Source organism: Centrocercus urophasianus, unplaced genomic scaffold (assembly GCF_019232065.1).
Source record: "Centrocercus urophasianus isolate 14NV4802_14NV808 unplaced genomic scaffold, USGS_Curo_1.0 seq_29, whole genome shotgun sequence".
NCBI classification, from domain to species: Eukaryota; Metazoa; Chordata; class Aves; order Galliformes; family Phasianidae; genus Centrocercus; species Centrocercus urophasianus.
The window spans coordinates 6979517-7001264 of record NW_024884855.1 but is presented as its reverse complement, the minus strand read 5'-3'; the positions used below and the strand labels follow the sequence as shown (position 1 = coordinate 7001264).

Here is a 21748-nt window from a genome sequence, read left to right as displayed (position 1 = left end):
TCAACACAAACATATCCTTAACTCCCAGAATTTCCACCAGAGCACACAAAAGAGACTACAAAATAAGACAATGCAAGGGAAAAGCAGGTTTGCAAGTTTAATGTGAACTGAAGTAGAGGCTTAAAAACCGTTGGGAAGTTGATACAGAGTTCTGAAGCACAACTGACACCTTCAAGAATACATTTCAGCATAAGGGAATCGAGGTATGGGTTGTACAGTGAACAGTGCTCAACAGGGACAGCGTGCTGCACCAAGAGGCTGAACGCCTCACCTGGCATGTACTGGTTTACTTGACATATTCTGAAATTAGAAGCACCAAATGCAGGAAGTGAACTGAAGAACACATCGAGTCGGATCCTACCTGCAGTAAACCCACAATGTCCATTTCTGTGTAACCCAGGTAACATGAAAGTTTTCCTGACTTTTGCAAGCCTTCTTGGATAGAGACGAGAACAGGGAAGAGGTTATTTGTGCTTCCTTACACAACTCTGAATTATGGAAGTCTTTTACAAGATCCAGCTAATACTTTCATAACAGTGAAATATGGGCTGCACAGTTATTGCTGTACCAACAAGGTGGTAAATCTACTCATTTCTAGTGTCTGAGTGGAGGGAAACGGCATCGATACAGCCAGAGCTATTCAACCCAACAATGGGAAATGAAGGAAGGTCAGTGCTTAAATTTAACTGACAACAGTTGAATCTATACATAAAATAACATTATTTGCATATATAATTTTTCACTTGATTCTGCAATACAAAAGCTTGGAACCGTAGCCTTCAAGTTAGCCTGCATAAAAATCTGTCCCATAGCCTGAGCTATGCATCACACAAAAGCTACCTAGGGATCAAAATAAAATCATTACCTGAGCAAGCAAACTCTTCAGCCAAGCAGCTTGTGCCAGGCCCCCACACCAGCCACACAAGGAAGATATTAAATTCAGCTATTTAAAGGAAGCACGTGCTGTCGTCATGTATAGTTGGTTCTCTTCCAGGTTTATTTCAGTGGAGAGTTGGAATGGGGGGTTCAACAGATGTAGACTGAGCTGTGACTCACTGAAGGAAGAACGGGAGCGAACCTGGAGTCTGATCAATCCAGTTACTGCTGGGGACAGCAGGAGTGAAGGACAGTCCTATATGGTTACATATTTTCTGCATTACCAAATGCATAAGCTAATGAGAGTTAAAACTTTTGTGATCAGTGAAGTACATTCCTCATAGCTTCCCTTCTGGGAAAGAAGATATATTATCATATACTATACTTAAATTTATATTTTAAATATATTCTGACATAGAGTTAGGATTAGGGTAGTTCTTGTATGTACATGTACTTTACACATACACCCAACACCCGGACAACTACAGTATACAGAAGACACCACTCGTATTTTGCATGTGGAATCACCCTAATCTGCATTACAAGTGCAATTTGTAACGGCTACATAAAGGAGACCGTTTTCAGTTCCTAAGTCACACTTAGAGTGGGCCATACTGCAGAACAGACCCAATCTGGGAAAAAAAATAAATCAATCCAAAGGCCAAATACTAATTCTGTCAGCCACTGCAAGCATTTCCAAGCACAGCTGCTAAGTTACTAGACACTCCAAAAGTCATTTCCCTGAATAAATCAGACTGAGCCACAGTCTGTCCAGGAGGACACGCTGCAAGTTGCTGGGTTCTCTTCCTCAGCTCTATTGGCTCTGCTTTCCTCAACTCAGTCCAGAGGACAACATGACACTGAGTATCACAAATGTTTGGCTATACGTGTTGCTTATCATTTAAAAAAAAAAAAAAAAAAAAAAACAAAAAAACTCCAAACCCACAAGACTTGGGTGACACCATAATGCCCTCTTTGTTTCAAAGTGCATTTTAAAAGACCGAGATGTAAACAAAATCATACCAAGAGGACAAAAGGGTTAAAAAGCTAAGGGCTACTAATTTCAGGTGGTATCATAGCAAGTACGTTACTGTCACGAGATGATTAATTGGGGCCCTCCTCGGGGTACGGCTCCCAAGACTGCCAGCGTTCTGCTCTATTAATGCTCGAGTGCAGGAAGAAGGTCGGCTATGCTATCAACATAGTAATCAGGCACCAGGCTCTGCCGGGCAGGGCAGTCACTCTCCTGGTGCCCTCTCACTTCCTCCAGCGTGCTGACCCCGGTGAGTGTCAGCAGGGTGGTGAGGCCGCAGGTGTTGCCCATGAGGATGTCCGTGTCCAGCCGATCCCCCACCATGATGGTGCGTGCAGGGTCGATGTCAAACTCGCTGGCCACGCAGTCAAATATATAACGGCTGGGCTTCCCGACGATGAAAGCCTCGCGCTCTGCTGCTGTCTCCACGGCTTTTACCAGGCAGCCGGTCCCTGGTGAGGAGAAATATCGATTAAGGACTGCAAAGGACTCTCAGCACCCGCAGGAGATGGCACCCGGTTAAAATCATGTGGGGTACTTCAAAAACCCAGGTTTGCACAGAGGGCTTCAGGACTTGGCACCCAGTAATTGAAAGCCTGCTAGGAGGGGAGGGACAACTCGCACCGAAATAAAGCAGGGACCGCCACGCCCGTAGGAAAATAAACCACAGAACAGCCCGGGCTGGAAGGGACCCGTACGGACCATCGAGTCCAACTCGCGGCTCCCCGCAGGAACATCCAACAACCAGACGAAGAAGCACGGCGAGGAGCCGCCGCCCCAAAGCAAAGCAGCGGACAGGAGCGGCTCTCTCCGTCCGGGCGCCGCCCCCCACCCCGATCCCCGCGCCCGGTACCGGGGATGGCGGAGCCGCCCTCCAGCGGCAGGCGGTGGTCGCGGTTGGTGCCGACGAGGAGGCAGTCGGGGCCGCGTAGGAGGTAGCGCAGCGCCTGGCACAGCTTGGCGTAGCTGAAGTGCTCGTCGAAGCCCACCAGCACGGCGCGCACCGCCGGCTCCAGCGGCGCCTGGGCCCAGTCTGCGGGCGCGGGGCCGGGCAGGGCGGCGGGGCCGGGCCCGAAGTGCGGGATCCCGGCGGCCTCCAGCTCGGCGGCCAGCGCGGGGCTGCCCAGCACGTAGGCGGAGGCGCCGGGCGGCAGGGCCTGGCGGAGATAGCGGGCGGCGCAGAAGGCCGAGCCGAAAACGTGGCGGGGCTCGGCGGGCGGGAAGCCGAGGCGCCGCAGCTTCTCGGTGTAAGCGACCCGCGTGCGGCTGCTGTTGTTGGTCACGTAGCACAGCCGCTTGCCCGCCGCCGCCAAACGGCCCAGGGCCGCCGGCGCGCCGCTCAGCGCCGCCTCGCCGCGCCACAGCACGCCGTCGCAGTCGAACAGCAGCGTGTCGACGTCGGCCAGCACAGCCCGAGCCGTCTCGCCCTCCAGCCGCCGGCACTGCCGCCCGCCCGTCGCCGCCATGGCCGCCTCACCGCGCTTCGGAGCGATGCCCGCCCCCTCCGCCGCTCCCATTGGCCGCGCTTCGCCCGGCCCTCGCTCCCATTGGACAGAACCGGCCTCCCGAACTTTCCCCCGCCTCGCCGCGCGGCCGGCTCCGTCCGCTCTTACTGGGCACCCTCCTTGCGGCCTCGCCTCTCATGCGCCGCGGTTGGCCGGCAGCGGGTGGTCATCCGAGCCCGTTGGGCGGCCCCGCCGCCTCGCGTAGTAACTCGTTAGGCTCGGGTTCATGGGGGCGCGGGGTCAAAGGTCAGCGGGGGGCACGCGGAGGCGCCGCCCGAAGGCCGTCGGACCGACAGCGCTCCCGGAACCCCCGTTCGGGGCCGCGTTCCCTGCCGAGCCCCTGTGGCCGCCGTCCCGCGGCACGCGGCCCGTTGTTATGACGACACGGCCGTAAAGCCGCCATCTTGGCGGTGCGGCGCGTTGCGACATGGAGGCCGCGGTGGCAACGAGCGCGGGGCCGGCGGCGCTTACGGCAGCCGCGGCCGAGGAGCGGGAGGGGGCGGCGGCAGCGGGCTCCGGGCCCGGCGCCGGGTCCGGCACCTTCCTCGGCCTCCCGGCGCCTTTCGGCGAGGAAGGTACCGGAGGGGCTCGGGCGGAGTGGGGCCGGGGGGCGGCGGGGGCCCGGCCGTGACGGGCCCGGTAGGAGCGCCCGCAGCTCCGGTTTGGGCGCGATCCCCGCGATATCCGAACCCGCCGACCGAATTTACGTTGCAGACGAGGATGACGTGCACAAGTGCGGGCGCTGCCAGGCGGAGTTCACCTCCCTGGAGGAGTTCGTGCAGCACAAGATCCAGAAGCGCTGCCAGCGCGGCCCGGAGCCGGCCCTGGGCCCCGAGGAACCGAAGGTGACAGCGGGGCCCGGTGCCCGTCCCGAGGGTTGAGGGCAGCGCTGTGACTTCGGAGGGCTCTGCCCCTCCTGCTGACACTATCTCCGCCCCTACAGGTCGTTCCCGCGGTCGAGGAGTCCATAACCGTTGCTCATATCGTTGTTGAAGCATCCTCGATAGCAGAGGAGATCGGCAATGCGTCAGCTATCGTAGGTGAGTGTGGTGCTGCCTTTGTGGCCCTGTGTTAGGGGGTGGTTCGCTTTTCCAGCATCCTTCCCTGTGTTGTCTGTGCTGTGGCCCATAAATGACATTTCTGTGTTATGCTCTTGGGGCTGGGCATTATTTTCAAGATGCAAAAGCCATCCTTAGATTTAAGCTTTCACTCCAAAACGTCTATTATAATATCAATAATACAAACTTTACAAAGACAAGCGTTCCGGGGTTAAAGCATCTGTTTTTTCCTTCCTTTCCTACCACTTGAAATTCTGGAGCAATACATTGATCCTAGGTAGGCATGTAAAGCTGCCTTTTGTGCAGAACGGTCTGTGTCCTTTTCCCAGGTAGCGGGCACATAAAAGAAGTCATCGTGGCAGGAGACCACGTTTTTGAAAACCCAAATGGTCACGTTGATGGTGATGTCACTGAAGAACAAGGCAACCCCGATGATCAGGAGCAGGATATTGCCACAGAGCTGATAAAGGTTAAGCTTCTGGTCAACAAAGAAGGGCGGTATGTGTGCGAGCTGTGCCAGAAGACATTTAAAACAGTAAGTGTAATTTCTATGCCGTTTGGGTTAGCACTAAATTGAGGCTAGCTGTTATACTAAGGCAAGACTTGATAACGACATGCTTTTCTACAGTGTGATATACTTTGAAATTAGAACCTTTGAAAAAGAACACTTTTGCTCTTTATCACGGAAATATTTCACTTGTTGAGACTTCTTTCAAAATGTGATTTCTATCCCAGGCAAGCATCCTCAAAGCTCACATGATCACTCACAGCAGCAGAAAGGACTATGAATGTAAACTCTGTGGAACTTCCTTTAGGACAAAGGGGTCTCTGATTCGACACCATCGGCGTCATACTGGTAAGAGAACTTCAAATTGCCCCTTGTTGCTGGGGTGCACTGTGTGTTGTTATCCAGCATACTTTAGAATGGAGTTTCTTGCTGCTTTCCATCTTCCACTGAGCTGAGTTGAGGCTGTTGAGTTCCCCGATGTCTGGGATGCTGGGAGGCAATGCAGGGTTGTGAGATAAGCGTAATCTGCTTGCTGTAAGTAGTTGAAAGCACTCTTCTGTAAGTCCGTCACACAGAACTTAAACTGGCAGCTGTTGGTTTAATACTGTTATTTTGATTCTTGTCATTCCCAGATGAAAGACCTTATAAATGTAAAAAATGTGGGAAAAGCTTCCGGGAATCAGGAGCGTTGACTCGGCACCTGAAATCTCTGACACCTTGCACTGAAAAAATTCGCTTCAACATGAACAAGGAAATAGTAGTCAATAAAGATGATCTGCCCGCAGGTCAGTGATGCTGTGAATAACTGCCTTGTGTCTGATAAAACCAGGCATGCTCCTGGCATTTGAACTATACGTTGTTTTTCTTTTAAGAAACATTTTGCATTGATAGTCAGTTTCTCTTTTACACCAGAAAATGTCCTTTTTTATATAGATCAAAACTATTAATCCAAAGTGCACATAGTTGATGCCAGGCTCTAAAGAATGTTTGAGAATCCGTTACAAGGATGGTTTTAACAGGCACTTTGTATTCTAAAACACATTTATTGTGGGGTGCAGTAAACGGATGAGGGGTGGGCATTACATCAGGTGATGCATTCTACTTTTCTTGAAGGATCCTGTAGTTCAAACTCAGAAACTGTTCCATCAATAGCGAGTGAATCCATTGAGACGTCACCTGTGATTCATCTAGTGACAGATGCAAAAGGCAACGTTCTTCATGAAGTCCATGTCCAAATGCAGGAGCTTCCTGTTGTAGATGCAAAATCTCTGGATGAAGATGTGAGTGTTATTTCTCTTGAATATCCTGTATTTTATGCAAGAAGTAGTTTGAAGGGTTTTACCTCATGAAATTTTCTTAGGTGCTAAGTGTAAATCTGTGCAGCGAAAAATAAATGGATAATTAGCTCCTCTCTCATCTGAAAGCAAAGAAGGCAAACTGTGCTTTGACCTTGTTTGAGTGTGGAGCATACACTGAGATGCATAGGGTCCCTTACTGGATGATGCAAAATGTGAGAAGCTGTTTACATTGATCATGCACTACTGCAGGACGCTGACAGAAGCAAAAGCTTTTCCTTGAATGTTTTAAGAGTACAGACTGGTCTCATCTTCCCAGTTGAAGATCATTCTCTTTTTGATTTTTCATCCAAATATGTCAAAAGCAGCCTGTGCATTTGTTGTACCAAGTTTTGGACTATTTATTCCTCTAGCAGTCACATCCTAAGGAGCTGCCATGTGAGGGGGAAACAAACAGTGAGAATCTGCTAAGGCAGGCCATGAGGAATTCTGGCATTGTGATAGAGAGAGTTGCTGTGGAAGAAATGCAGAAGGCAGATGAGCCTGCTGTGGCTGCTACAGAAGAAATAAAAAATGAAGTGGTGGAAGCGGAAGAGGAGCCATGTGGGGAACAGCATGCTGAAGTAGAACCATCAGAGCCTGTATGTTTGCACTTTGTAGATTAATTTCTTAATCTTCTGAGCCTGCACTTGGTTGTGAACAGTAGTGTAATCCTGACCACCCTGCACATTATCTTCCATGCACCTCTCCCTGTCCCTTTGTCTTTGTGCCAACTTTTGTTGCATGCTTTTCATGCATGTTAGTGCAAGCTCCTGTTATCAATATCAATCTTTTTTGGGAGGGATGGGGGTGAAAGCTGGAATATTTAATTGGGAATTTAGTTACAAATAATTACAGAGCAGTAAAAAAGATATATACCGTGCCATTTTCTTTCCAATAGACAGATGCAGAAAGAACAAATGGCTACAGAAGTTACATTTGTCCTCACTGTACTGAAGCTTTCAGTGAAGCTGCTTCCCTTGAAACGCATATCAAAGGACATTTAGGTAAGGCTGTAACGCCCAGCTATGGTCTAAAATGCATCCTCTCTTACCTCTCTTACTCTCTCAAGATCTTGTGATCTTGAACACAATGTAGTTTTCACTGTTTCACATTCTTTGCTTTTAGACAAACCTCAGCCATACAAATTCTGTTGGTGCTTAACACAAAACACGAAAAGATCACAGCAATGGTTTGTGTTATTCTTTTACACTTTGTTCTAGAGCTTAACAAAAAGGCTCCATGCTTCCGGACCTGCCTGGCATCTGCAGAAGTAGAGTTTTGTGAAAAGGCCAATTTAAGCATTAATGACAGAAATGCTTTTCTCTCTCTAGATTACAAGCCTTTTAAGTGCGAAGAATGCGGCAAAGAGTTCACTAAGGGCTACCTGTTAAAAAAGCACCAGGAGGTGCACGTCAATGAACGGCGTTTCCGCTGCGGAGAGTGTGGCAAGCTCTACAAGACTATTGCACACGTCAAGGGGCATCGAAGGGTGCATTCTGATGAGCGACCGTATTCCTGTCCAAAGTGTGGCAAGCGGTACAAAACCAAGGTGTGTCTGCCTTGTGTCAGGCTCGCCCTGAGAGTTTCCTTCCCAGAGCTTGGGTTTGGGATAAGCTAGGAGGCTTCACTGCTGAACAAACAAATGCCAGCTCCTCTCCTCTTACAAGAGCAGAAGACACTTTTGTATCAGTAGGGACAAGAAAGGCAGTCTTAATTCCTAGTTCTGAGGAAACTGTTCCTTCACGTATGAAAACAAATAATACAAACATCTTTGTCGTGCCTTAGGTGAGAAGTCCTCAAACACGCTGACTTTCACACTGAAAGCTAAAACACTGCTTGCTTGATTTAGGCATTCCCTTTAACTGGTGCTTCTCTCTCTACAGAACGCTCAGCAAGTCCACTTCCGTACGCATCTGGAGGACAAGCCTTACGTGTGCCAGTACTGCAGCCGGGGCTTTAGGGAAAAGGGCTCCCTGGTCCGCCACATCCGCCATCACACGGGGGAAAAGCCTTTCAAGTGTTACAAGTGTGGGCGAGGCTTCGCAGAGCACGGCACGCTCAACAGGCACTTAAAGACCAAAGGTGAGATGGCCAGGTTTATCTCTGTTGCAGTGAGGGCAGATGCACGTTTCTTCTGGGATCAGGTTTGGACGAGCTGATTCTTGGCAGAATGATGATGATTTTTCTGGGTGCAAAACATTTAGAGTGGTTCTAATGATCTTCATCAAAGGCCATTTATTTATCTGCATCTCTGTTGCATCACAAGAGGGGATGCAGACTTGTTTTTTTGTTTTTTCCCAATCTACATTAATCAGTAATGAAGCATGGACCTCTTCTAGATCATTAATTGGCTTGGTGGGATTAAAGGCTGCTGATTGCTGGCTATTTGTTAGTGGTATCCTGTTAAAGGGGTCTCATTAGTGTTGCATAGCATTTGCCAGGTATCCCCATATTTGTGTTGGTTATGTAAATTGTCTTTTTACGGCATTTTTGGAATTCCACTCAGGTGGCTGCCTTCTGGCTTTGAAAGAGGTGGAGGAAGTGATGGTGTCTGAGGAAAGCCAGTCAGCTGACAATTTAGCTGCAACAGTCATCTCTGAAGATCCTCATACTGTTTTGGTAGAGTTTTCTTCAGTGGTGGCAGACACTCAGGAATACATCATTGAGGTAAGAAGCGAGCAAGCAGCCTTGTTGTCCTGCACATAACTGAGGCAGGAAAATGAGGATGTGGGGAAGGCTGGAACTAAGAACTTCTGACTATAGAAGATCTTCTGACCTCTCACACTTGCTTCAGCTTTCCTTCAACTTCAGTTTATTCTCCCATTTCTAGTTAGCTTATTTTGTCTGAAACAGTTTTTGTGACCATCAAAAAACAACAATTGATGCACTTCGCTTTCTCCTTCTTTGTGACAGGGAGCCAGCTCTTATCTATGCAGAATAAGTCCATTCATTGAGTCTGTTTAGTGCTGCCATAGTAAACATTGGGGCTGCTACTAATTGGAGAAAAATCTGCCAGTTGGCAGAATCCTGCTGAGAGAGGATGTCCTCTTTCAGTTATTTCTGAGCACTCTGCATTACTGTGAAGTAGCCATTTATAATGGGATTTGGAGAAAAATTTAAGGAGTTGTCTCTAGAGTAGTTACTGCATTGTGGGGGGAAACAGGATGATTTTATAAAAGGTCTTGATATTTTTTATCTTGGAAATAGAATTAAAAAAAACAACAACAACAGCAACAACCTAATAATCTAAAAAAGGAATCATGCTATTTTGTCTTTCAAGACTGCTACTGAAGATATGGAGACCAGTGAAGCTACTGAAATAATGGAGGGAACAAGACATGAGGTAAAGCAGCTACTTAAACTGTTCTTTCTGTGACTCCCCTCTGAGTGTTATGAGCTCCTCTGAGTGTCTGGAAGTCATGCTAAATAAGCAGTTCTGCAGACTTGTCTGTATAAAATAATAACAGTGACCATACCAAGTTTGAACAAAGCTCAGTCTAACCCCAGATCCCCTCAGTGATGGAGGCTAGTAACCTGTAGTTCTTAGTACAGGAGACTGAAGCTGCTAAGTAGAATTGTACAATGCCACTTCAGCCTTGAGAAATTATCCTCTTTATGAATTCCTGAAGGCTAGAAATAGGGGCTGTTGCAAAATGAGAGACTCCTCACTTGTAGCCAGCCTGTCTTGAACAACTAAGTGTGCACTGTTAAGATTTTGCCACAAACAGTACTTTAAGTCCAGGAAGTACCCTGTTGGCAAAACACCTTCAGTAGCACAAGACACGTGTTATAAGACTCTGCTTTTCTTGGGTTCATGAGAGCTTCAGGGAGCAGCTGGAGGAAATGGGAACTAAATGCTGCTTGCTGTACTGCACTGCTGATCATCAGACATGGTTTTCAGCTAGATGACGACTGTACTTCTAACAGTGCAACACATCAGGAAATAACACGGCCACTTTTCTCATAATGTAGGTTGACAGTCACATTATGAAGGTTGTGCAACAAATAGTAAATCAAGCAAACTCTGGTCACCAGATCATCGTACAGAACGTCACCGTAGCAGAAAACTCTGAAGTAACCACAGATGCTGCAGACACCATCACCATTGCGACCCCCGAAAGCCTCACAGAGCAGGTCGCTATGACACTGGCTTCTGCCATTGGAGAAGGAGCAGTGCTGACAACAGAAGGCAGCATCGAGACAGAAGAAGCAACAGTGACAATGGTGGCATCAGAGGACATTGAAATAATGGAACATACAGGAGAGTTTGTTATTGCCTCCCAGGAAGGGGAGGTGGAAGTCCAGACTGTGATTGTGTAATGAACAGCATGCAGCTACTGACAGACCTTACACTTACTGTGTGCCTCCAGGCTGGGGAGTTTGATCTGTCCTAGGTTTGCCGTTACAGTTGTTCAGAGCAGGAGGGCTTCCATAGGTAAATGGCTTAACAGGGTGGTACAGCCCTGAGGTGTTTTCTGTTTAAAATGGAAATGACAGTAGTTAAAGCCCTCTGCATGGGTTTACTCTGAAAGTGACCACTATGCCATATTTGACAGTCTGTTTTTTGTGCAGCTCCCTCAAATAAAGGAAATTCCTTTGCAAAGCATTTACCTCTGACCACAGAACAGTAGCATCTTGGTGTTTAAGAGGATTCAGAAAGTGAAGCAAGTATGTAGGTCTCATGAGAGATGACTAAAATTAATCGTATGCATTTAAAACAAACCAAGAAAACCAAACCTAAGGAGTTCTGGTGTGCATTTACCACCAGTCAAACGCTTTCATGCCTTTAACCTCACTACTTTACTCCTCCTAAGGCATGGTACTGCAGTATATATATATATTTTTAAAGTATTTTATATCCTGGACAAGTAGCCTTATGTACTGGTCTATAAAGAACATGTCATTGCACCCTTGCAAAGCCAGACAGGCTACTCTGGGAGCTAGTCTGTTGGTGTGTAAAGCCATATTGTACATTAATTTTTTACAGCCATGTATGGATTTGTAATTGCATACTGTACAGATTAGGCATGTAAATACATTTTTAAAAATAAAGTTATTTAAAGTTCTTACTACACTTTTCCTATTATTTCTGCTCTATTATCACTCAGAAGAATTTCTGGAAGGAAAGAAGAACAAGGCATATAACATTATGCTTAAGAAACCCTCATCCTTTGGTGACTCAAAAACAAGTTTTCACCCCTAGCAAATCTCCACAAGCTCAGATTTGTGCCTTCTGCTTTTAGAGATCTTTCAAGTGACCTACAGCAAAATTCCAGTCAGAGGGATTATAGGTTACTTTCATGGCCATAAATTTACTTCTCTCTTTGATAGTTAAGTCACAGGGTGTGCTTTTGGTTTTTTTCTTTTTTTTTTTTTTGAAGCCCACTGATAAGGTGCCCTTCAGAGTTCACCTACAGAATTTCCAGTACAGAAGTGGAAACCCATATTACTGCTGTATTTCTGATGGGGTCCATTTTGTGAATGCAGGAGGGCAGCCCAAGAAACAGCTTCAGCTGCTGTTAACCTCCTTTGCAGAAAAATGCCAGAAATGCAAAGAAATCCCTACAGCAGGATCAGAATTTCAAACAGCAGAATGAAAATGAAAAATGCCAGAAGGATTAAGTTTGTAATCTGCCAGAATCTGCATCTCCAGAGCTCAACCACCATTTTAATACTCTTTCAGGATGCTGAAATTTTATCAGAAGTCCACCATTTTAGTAATGCTAAAGCAACACCTTGTGAAATTGCTGAGAATGGGCATCAAAAGAGATTCAGCAGCTAAGGAGCAGCACTTGTGGCTTCCTTTCTGAAAATAAGGAGTTCCATACTCACTCAAATTTGCAGTGTAACACTGGTTCTGCAAACTGCTGAATCTGAGTATTCCTGTTTTTTAGCTGAATATATGCAACTCCTACATACTGTTAATAGGTTAAACATTGGCCAAAGGTACTCACAAAAAGATGAAGCTTCCTCAGAGCTCACAACAGCTCTTCGTTAGCTCTCCCCTTGTTCCTGCATGGAGAGATTCACTGCAGTCTGTTGGTCCACACTTGCACCTCCTGTCAGCAAGTTTGTTACCAGGACTTCTAACAGCTTCACACTGAGTAACTTAAATAGAGTTCTGCTGAGGTACTGTTAATTAGAATATTGCTGTCAGCTGTGATCTCTCTGCAGGGCAAACACAGTGTAAGTAACAGACAAATCAGTGCATTCATTTACCTCTTCCACATGCATGGCACTGCTAAGTTCCTCCAAGGTCTCCTGCAGGAAGATGTACATAAGATACACTAAAGTAACTCAGGAGCTCCATTTGCCAATTATACCATGGGATATATTTTGCAGCATACAAACAGTAACCATATATATAAAGTCATTTTCTGTGTACATGATGTACCTTAGCTGAACCTAACTCGAGTACAGCAAGCTTCTGGACTGCAGATGTGTCTGAGAAGACAAACACGTTGCTTTCACAGCTGATCTGAGCAGTGTTGCAGACAAACTTGCAGGAGCTTCAGCTTTTTCCTTCTGGAAGACTGATCACATGAGAAGTTTCCAACTAATTGAAATTGTTTTTTTTTTTCTTATCTGAACAAAGTTCCCCATGGTATCAAAGCACGTTTTACAAAAAGTAAAAAAAATAACAATGCAATAAAGAGTTTTATCTTCATTTTTTCTTCTTTCTTTCCAGCACTGCATGAGACTTAAAGATTTCCTTTAAATTCATCCAGACTCCTTTAGTATAAGTGTTTTTGTAGACAACTTTTCTGTCACAAGGCTGCAGTGTTCGATGATGGGAATGCCTGTATCTTCTGAATTTGTACCATTCATTGAAAGTTTGGTTGGTTAAGGCCAAGTATAGGTTGAAACAGAAGTATGCACCCAGTATAAGTGTGAGAAGAATAACAAAACCAAGCATGAAGACAATCCTAGGAAAAGTCAAGAAAAGGTGCTGCAAGGAAAAGAAAATAATGATTTGGTTATAAAGCTGGGCTATTAAATCACATGGCTTAAGAGAGCATTCATTACATATCACCTCATCTGCTAAAGAAATGGATGAAGGGAATGAAAAGCAAAATGACTGAAGTACCAGAGTGACTCAGCCATTCTTTGCTTAAATGTGTGAGAAAATATTTGAGGATCTAAATTTAGGATAGAAGGGTCCTGCTTTAACGTACTTATCTCAAGGATTGATGGCCATTTCCTAAACGAAACTAAAACAGATGGTCATTGGAATATAGCCATTTTCATGTATCAGATCTGTTGAGTTAAAGCAGTGGAGACACAAAAATCCAAAGAATGAGAATGTGAACAAAATGCTATGAGAAAAATCCCGTATTGTTAAAGTATTCTTCAGTTTTCTAAACCTAAACAGCTGTGTAAGTCAGTAAAAAAGTGCCATCTGTTTACATTCTGCCTCTGATAACAGGCAGACTTGAAGATCTCCATAAGCAAAGACAAAGATAAATCTTTTCATAGGCTAAGAGCCCAGCCAGTGTAAGCTTACCTGGATGAGAAAGAAAATCTCAACAGCGTGCTGCTGTCCTTGGTCATCAATGTAACTCCCGTGCATCATGTTTGACAGCAGCACCACTTGGATGAGAAATGCTGTAGTGATGATTGCAATGGTCGCAGCCATCACAGTCAGTGTGAAGAGGTAGAGGAAGAAATACTTTGCATTGAAGGCACCGATGCAGTTGTTGACCCATACACAGTGGTGATCAAAACGGTGCACACAGGTATTACAGAAACCTGATCACAAGGGAGCAACAAGGCAAGTTCAGTTATTTGGTTTTAAGAGATTGATTCAATTTTTACACAGTTTAGGACAGCACTGCATTCAAGAAAAAAAATGAGAATTGCAGTCATGATTTGGGTGATAGTGTAAATTAAAGGGAATTCAACTACTTACCACCAAACAAACAACATTAAAAACAAACATGTGTACCTCATTTCTTAATTTATCAAGACTAGAGCTCAAGTATTTTGCTTTCTCTGGCAGTACTGCCTAACACAGCACGTGAAAGGTAGAGACTGTAACTAGCCTGCTTCATTTTAAATGATGATGACAGCAGCAAATTCTGCCAGTAAAACAAGAAATTCTGAACTCCTGTCAGACAATAATTTTTATTTCACCTCTAGGTGTTCAACAGCTTGTCTAGCCCTGGCCCAAGGCAATACCTTCAGAACTGGTCATTTCTGTGAGAACAAGTAATAGCACGAATGGGCAAAGGGCAGCTGTGATGTGGAACCCTGATGAAACTGAACAAAATTCTATGTGCAATGAACTGGGTAATAAAACAGATGTAGTATGAATTGCAATTACTGATAAAGAATTAATTTGGGAATGTATTATTTTGCTTGTAAAAGAAGTTAAAGTTCTTACTGCAATGTTTTGATCTGGCTGGCTTTTCCACGTTGCATGTAGCACACACAATGCCTTTCTGAAATAATACACCATCATACGCATAAGTCTTCATCAGTGATGCATGATTTGATTTTGTTATTATACCTGTGAAAGAAACAAGACAAAAAAGTAGAAGTATTGGTACTATCAACATTTAAAGGTTCTATTTTCAAACAGCCACAGCCCACATTCAGCATGAGCTTACCAGGATTGGCACAGGAGCACAGAATGAAGCAGCCCATGTTCCCAAGCAGCAGCAGGTAGGGCAGCAGCAGCAGCACAAGGTGGAACTCCAGTTCCCAGCAGTAAACAAACACTTCCCATGTGTATTCAGCATAAACTGCTGCTTGCAAGGCTATGTGCAGGACAACAAACAGATAGTTTCTGCAACAGCAAGGAGATCGTCTAGTTAATATTCAGCATCCTGATCAACAGATCAAATAGGCTCAGGGAAGACTTTCCAAATGCAAGGAGACACCTCTTTCAGGTTTTCAGGCCAGCACAGATTGCATATTAAGTGTTCTCTCCACCCAGGAGCTTCACCTTCTCTTCGTCGCACTCCTTTAAATACACCAACTAAACTCACATCCATTATCAGCACATCCTTTGGATTAATTTCCACCAGCTAATCAAGCGCAGTCTCACAGTCCCCTGGTGCTGCCAAAACATGCCATAGCAATAGGCTATAAAACATTCTGCCAAAATACATTTGCTGTGTACTGCTATAAAACAGCGAGGTAAAGCAGTGGAACAGTTTGCTTGAAGGATCAAAGTGCCTCCAGCACAAATCGTAATCTAGCAGTGACAGCTACACCAAGCTCATTAGATAATTGCTCTGTTGCTGACTGCACATTCAACAGTGAAACCACTCTCTCTAGGGCAGTGTTAACTAACACCAGAAAATCTGCACAGCAGGAAACAAACAGCAGTGGTGTGCATTCAACAGCTGGAAATATTATGCCCCTAAAGTACATGGCATACCTGAGTTTCTGCCCCCACAGAATGAGTATTTAAGAAGTTTCTGAAACAGATCCTAAAGCACCAGATTTTACAGGATGCTGCTAAATTCACCTCAATCCAGCAGGCTAGACATTGGCAGCTTCCTGTGAGCCACCCGCACATCCAGGCTGCAGGGTGTAATGGGATTTGAGGGGGAGAGAGCAGGGATCAGCAGCTCTGCCTGAACTCATTCTGCAGCTGCCAGGGAGTTTGCTGTAATTCTCCCATGGATGTGGTTTACCACCAGTGTGATCAACATCTGTTACAGTGGAAGCTGCTGAGCTACATTATTCTTCAAATACATTCAGATGTTTCAGAGAACCATCTTCTCAACACAAGTAACAGCAAGACAACAGCCTGACAAACCTTAATGGGAATCTGTAATCCTGATAATTTCCTGTAATTTCCTGATGGAAAGAGAACACCTAAGGATAATACTAACAGGACACCAACTGTAATCAGAAATATTAGCAACAAATAATGTCAAAAGCATTAAGTAAATGTGCGTTACCGTGTGTGAAAGAGCCTGAGGAGCACCTTCTGTGTCACACTCTGGAGCCGAGTGGGGATTACTAATGACAGTACCTGAGGAAAATAAAAAGACTGTGTTTATCTGAATTGCACACCACTTCTACCTTGTGCACTGTTGAAATAAAAAGGTAAGTCGCTAATCCCTCAGTTATTGATCACTGCAGCCATATCACCAGGGAGGATGCTCATTTCTGGGGGCACACGAGCTCCTGATGGGCATGTTGCTGGGGCTTTCAAAAGGGAAGAGAGGTTCTGCATTCTTGGAAGCCCAGCAGGCATAAACAAATGTATCTGGGTTAATGTGTGAAAGTTATAAGGAGCTTTTATCAGGTTATAGACTGTTTAACTGGCTAAGCAGGGGATAGAACTGAGCAATTTCTGAACTACAATATGCTTCACTGGGACATCTAACAGATGTAAGGGGAGATAAGCAAAGAGATAAAGCCTGCTGTTCTCCAGAAAGATCAACAATCAAATATAGGAAACCAAAAAGCAAAACAAGAAGTCAACAACACACACCCCAGTTCCTTCAGCTACAGCTACAGCTCAGTTTGACAGCTCCACATCTGCCTAATTGGCATTTCAAAAACAGCCAGACACGGGGAAGAAGAAAACTGCCTGTCTTCATTCAGCAGGATCCTCTGCAACTGTGTGTGACTGGGGAATTGTTTGGCTCTGCTGTTCAGAAGATGACATCTCTATAGCAACGCTCTGCTTTATCAGTGGAAGAAATAGAGCAGCTGAGCCTATTTCTAGCAGACAGGGAAAGAAAACAGAGTCACAGCTTTTTATCTCGGATGCGAAAGACCAGAAGGCAAAAGACATATGTAGAGTTGAGAAGATGCTAAATATTTTTCTTTTAACTGGTATGCCTCTTATCAGCAGCTCTAGTTACAAGTCTTTTCAAAAGAGACTGCATAGTGCAGCAAGGAGACATGCTACAGACAGAGCTACACACAGCCTACCACACAACTGCAGAACGAAAACTAAATCAGCTGTGTGTTAATTACAGCCTAACCTTATATTCAAACCCATTACTTCCTCACACACAGAACATCAATTCCTTGTAATTCAGTCCTTTCCTAGAGCAAATCAAAATGCTCTCATGGTGGTGACAGAGGTACAAGGGGATGGGAGCCGTACAGTGAGCACAACCACCCTGCACAACTGGAGCCCAGCAGGCAGATGGGGGTGGGAGATGTTGCAGGGCTGGGAACAGCTGTGCTGTGTGCATGTGGCTGACTTCCCAGCACACAGAATAGTGTAAAGGATCTCAAAGGAGCACAGCAAATAATGGCAATGCACTTCCAGAGTTATGCACTTCGCTCATTAGGGCCAGATATAAAAAAAGATGAAGTGCCTAGAGACACTATTTAGGACTACCTTTCTCTATTTCACGCACACCAGTATCAATTGTATTTCTCCAAACGGGGAGCTTAGCTGCTGATTGTCACGTTTCATACAAGTACACATTCAGAAATGTGGGGAAACAATACATTTCTCTCCACGGTGATGAGCAAAACGCTGATACTGGGAATAAAATAGGATCAAAGTCCGCTTAGACTCTCATAAACTGCACAAGTTCAATAACCGCCTTAGTGTAAAGCTGTTCCCCCAGCCCCGCCCCACGGCCCCGCTTCGGAGCCCCCCGCCGTGCTCAGCCCTTACCTGGCCGGCGCTGCGGGCTGCCCTGCCCAGGCGGCCGCCCCCGCTGCCCGCGTGGCTGCAGTACAGCACGGCAACGGCGAGCACGAGGCACAGGTAAAGCAGCAGGAGCGGCAGAAAGTCCATGCGCGGCTCCGAGGGCCGGGGCCGAGGCTGCAGGGAGGGCCGAGCCGGACCCGGAGAGCACCGAGATCCTCGGCCGCCCCGGAACTGCCAATGAGACGGAGGCACGGCACCGCACGGCACGGCTGCACCCGGAAGCGGCGGCTGCGCCCGCAGTGCCGGGACGGCTTCGGCGGGGAGAGGCCCGCAGGCGCTGCGCGGCGCTGAGCTCCTGCCCGGCCCTCGTCCTGTGTCCGCAGAGCGAACCGAGGACGAAAGCAGGCGAAAATAAAAGCGAAAGCTCTCGTGTCAGAGCGCTGTGCGGTTCTCGCGGTCCTGCGTGGCCCCGCTCGGGTGCAGCTTTGTGAGGTTGCTGAAAAGCCCTCGTGTTTGCTGCTTGTGGGGTGTTTGGTTTCCTGGTTTCTAACGGGAGCTCCAAGTGTTACGGTGCTGTTTAACAATGAATTGAAGAAACTTAACAGCAGAGTTTTGTTTTCGTTCAGCCAGGCGTTCCTTATTACAGCGCTGGGAAGCACTGGGGGTATTTCCACCATAAGCACTTCAAATTCCTCCATTATATGGTACATGCTCATCAATTACACATGAAATAATTAACGTATACACACCCATCTCAGATAGTGGTTTATGAGGTTTTCACCCTTCTATTCCACAGTCTCTTCCACTGCCTGGCATCCTTCTAGCATCAAGACAGTCCAACCAACTGTTCCTTCATCCAGTGGTCTTCCTCACTCACCCTCTATACGGACTTTCTTCATCGATGCATGCTTGGTAGGAGGATGCCAATTATAAGTAATTCATAGGTACCAAAATCGTAACTTTTTCTCACTCAGTACTTGGCTATTATTTCCAGACATCTGCTTGTCCTTGGGTAGAAATAAGTTTGGCAACCTGTGTTTTAATGATATATACTGGGGTGTTGGAAGATAAGGAAGCTAGAGGGGAGTATCTTGATGTCTGCCTGTTGCGTCCCAACCTGCTTCCACAATGAAACATTTCAGCCTTGTGTAGAGGGCTTCTTTTGATGTTTGATAAGCCTACTCACATCATCTCATCACTGTGTTTCTTTTGCTGAAGGTTTCTTGTTAAAACAGAATAGCCTTACTTTCTAGTCAATAATGCTACATCCATAACTATTAGAAACAGCTATAAGCTATTACAGTTTTGCAAGCAAGAATTAATTACATAATGCAACAATTCAGCAGCTGTGTTTCTAAAAGGACACTACTAAAATATACGGTATATTTACTCCTTCAAATCAGCTATTTCTAAAAACATGTTATAAAACATGTTGCGGCCTTCTTCTTCAAAGCAACAAGGAGCTTCCTCAAGAACCAGCCCTAAAATCAGGTCCTGGCGCTGGATGGGAGCGGATGGGAGCCCAGTGCTGGCTGCTGCCCATGGCTGTTAGCTGAAACCACCCCGGCCTGGCCATGCCGCCCTGCTGCCAGCACGCAGCGATTGGGTTACTGTGCTGCGATAGTTTGCCACAGGAACTCAGCCAGGTGCTGCTGCCAGGTAACTGATCCAAAGCTCCGCGGCGCTGTGATGGTTTTGCCAGCTGATCCTCTGGGCACGCAGGTAAGGGCTGCAGGGTGCTGGGAGATGAGAAATGCGCTGGGCAGAAGGGGCTGTGGGGTGTGAGGGGCATTTCACAGTTTGGATCTTGTTTTCCCTGATAAGCTCCTTTACAGCAGCACACCGAGCTGGGGTCTGAGTGCAGCCTGGAGCAGCAATCTGCAGCCCCACACTGCAATCCTGGGTCATCATCAAGAGCTGTTTTTGTCCTCCTGATCATAGCACACATTCTGCACAGCTCTGGGTACAGCTGTAGGTTTGGGATGTTGGAAGGAACCGTATGTATTTGGTGCAATGCTACGCTTGTGGGACACTCGGGGCTGTGCCATGTCTGTGCGCAGCAGAGCTGCATCCTGCTCTGCTCCCAGGCCTCCTGGGCTGTGCTGGGAGAAAAACAGCAGCAGAGGATTCAACCGTAGGGTGAGCCTCAGCACAGAGCTCACTCAGCCTGAAAACTGTGAAAATCAATTAAAAGCCTTTTCTGATCCAAGTCTGGGAGATCTTCAAGGAACCACTTGCTATCTGTACATTTAGATTGGAAGCTCACAACTAATTTCTTGCAAGGATTAAGAAAGAACATCTCTTATGGTTGTGCCAGTTGGTCGGTCAGCAGCTCAGACCCCTGACGCTTTGCAGGAGTGCACTGAGGTAGCAGCATGCAAGCACCCAGCACACCAGCAGTGATGAGCAAAGTACAGTATGCAGCCATGGGAGCTCTGCAGCTCCCTTTTTTAAGGATTTGTGCAACCCCAGGTAGCCCAGGTTTCTGGGAAGCTGCTCCATGTCACTCACCAGGAAGGCAGGATGTCTCTGTGCACTGTATGGGGGTGTGTTGTCCCTCTGCAGCCTCCTGCTCCTGCTGGTGCTGCAGCAGAACATGTAATACCCTAAAACCTCTTAGCATGCTAAGCCCTGGGATCCCTAAGTGCTGAGGAAGCAAAGGAGAAAATCAGAAATAGCAGCTTATGGGGGAGCTGGAGGCAGCATGGGGTCTGCGCTCAGGATGTGCCCCATTGTGAGGAGTTCTGCCCTGCTTCTGGCAGCCTGGTAGAGGCAGCGCACTGAGCAGCACCCACAGCCAGCGCGGACCCAGTTCTGCAGCATGGTGTGTGTCGTGGGGTGGACACCTCCGCAACCTCTGTGCTCCTACCGAAATCCCAGCCCCAGGGGCTCAGAGTGATGCATCCCACTGCTCGGCACAGCCCATCTTCAGATTTAGCCATGTGGGTAACGGATTTCCCTCCATGGGATCTAATCCATTGTACCTCCCTTCAGGCCCTAATCTCCTCGAGCTGTGGGCTGAGGTCAGTGCAAGGCTCAGCCAGGGCTGGCGCAGCTATTGGTCCATCCGTAGTTCTCCCTGTGATAGCAATAAAGGCAATTAGGGTAGAGGGAAATAAAGGCAAAGAAAGCATTGCTGGGTGCCCGGCCTCGACCTGGAGCACCTGGGAGGGCTCAGCTGTACCGTGAGTATATGGGGACACAGAGCAGCCGGCAGGGACCTCGCTTGGCCTTGTCACAGCAGCACAGGTGATGGAGGACAGCCGGGAACATCAGGACCTCGTGGTGGGACAGACCTGCCCTGTCGGACTGACTGGAGAGGAATTCTGTAAGTGCTGTAGCAGTAGGATATGGAGGTGGAAGGATGATGTGACCATGGCCATCAGCCCTGCTGTAATGTAGTCAGCACTGTGTGGAGGAGGGCATGGTTATTATCTTTAGCGCTGGTTTCCACAGAGCATTTAGTCCTTTTTAGCACTTCCTGATGAGGATGGCACCTGCTGTGTCCTTCCAATCTGCAGAGCAAGAAACTCAGAATACATTCCCAATGATGCTTCAGAGTGATTCAGTCTTCAGAGTTCCCCTAAGATAATTTGCCCAGATAAAATAGTCTGTTTCATTTTTGTAAACGCTTAATGTGAGTTAAGTAACATGGATGGAATAAACATGGGAATAAAAAGCATCTTCAGGCGGCTGAGATCAAATGAAGTGAAGCTCCGCATGCAAATTAATTGAGCGAGTGTCAGCAGACAGCAAATGCGTGTGCACTGCAGCAGAACCTGAGTGGCCTGGGAAGACACTGGCTGTGCTGATTCCATCTGGGGCAGAACGTTCTGCAGAGGTTTGGGGCTGC

General features: G+C 46.8%; 3 protein-coding genes across 4 annotated transcripts; 1 reads left to right on the top strand and 2 right to left on the bottom strand.

Annotated features, from left to right (window-relative positions):
* Nucleotides 1–73: 73 nt before the first annotated feature.
* On the bottom strand, nt 74–3375 carry LOC122165264 (phosphoglycolate phosphatase). Its single transcript, XM_042828095.1, has 2 exons — nt 2763–3375; nt 74–2361 (listed from the first exon to the last, which is right to left on the bottom strand). Exons 1-2 carry the CDS (start codon nt 3373–3375, stop codon nt 2036–2038), a joined length of 939 nt encoding a protein of 312 aa, XP_042684029.1. The 3' UTR covers nt 74–2035.
* A 466-nt stretch (nt 3376–3841) lies between these two features.
* On the top strand, nt 3842–11386 carry E4F1 (E4F transcription factor 1). The gene is made up of 14 exons (XM_042827783.1): nt 3842–3989; nt 4129–4259; nt 4358–4454; nt 4802–5007; nt 5208–5328; nt 5613–5765; nt 6094–6260; nt 6689–6916; nt 7216–7321; nt 7649–7866; nt 8201–8399; nt 8824–8984; nt 9598–9660; nt 10290–11386. The coding sequence occupies exons 1-14, from the start codon at nt 3842–3844 to the stop codon at nt 10635–10637; spliced, it is 2346 nt and encodes a 781-aa protein (XP_042683717.1). The 3' UTR covers nt 10638–11386.
* Nucleotides 6004–18107, bottom strand: ZDHHC4 (zinc finger DHHC-type palmitoyltransferase 4). 2 transcript variants are annotated; one of them, XM_042827785.1, is made up of 8 exons: nt 17920–18107; nt 16232–16305; nt 14927–15105; nt 14701–14826; nt 13822–14066; nt 12537–13266; nt 12272–12449; nt 6004–10792 (listed from the first exon to the last, which is right to left on the bottom strand). In XM_042827785.1, exons 1-6 carry the CDS (start codon nt 18040–18042, stop codon nt 12982–12984), a joined length of 1032 nt encoding a protein of 343 aa, XP_042683719.1. In that variant the 5' UTR covers nt 18043–18107; the 3' UTR covers nt 6004–10792; nt 12272–12449; nt 12537–12981. The 2 variants fall into 2 exon arrangements, with proteins under 2 accessions (XP_042683719.1, XP_042683718.1); XM_042827784.1 differs by having other exon boundaries at nt 12272–13266.
* Between the last annotated feature and the right edge of the window lie 3641 nt (nt 18108–21748).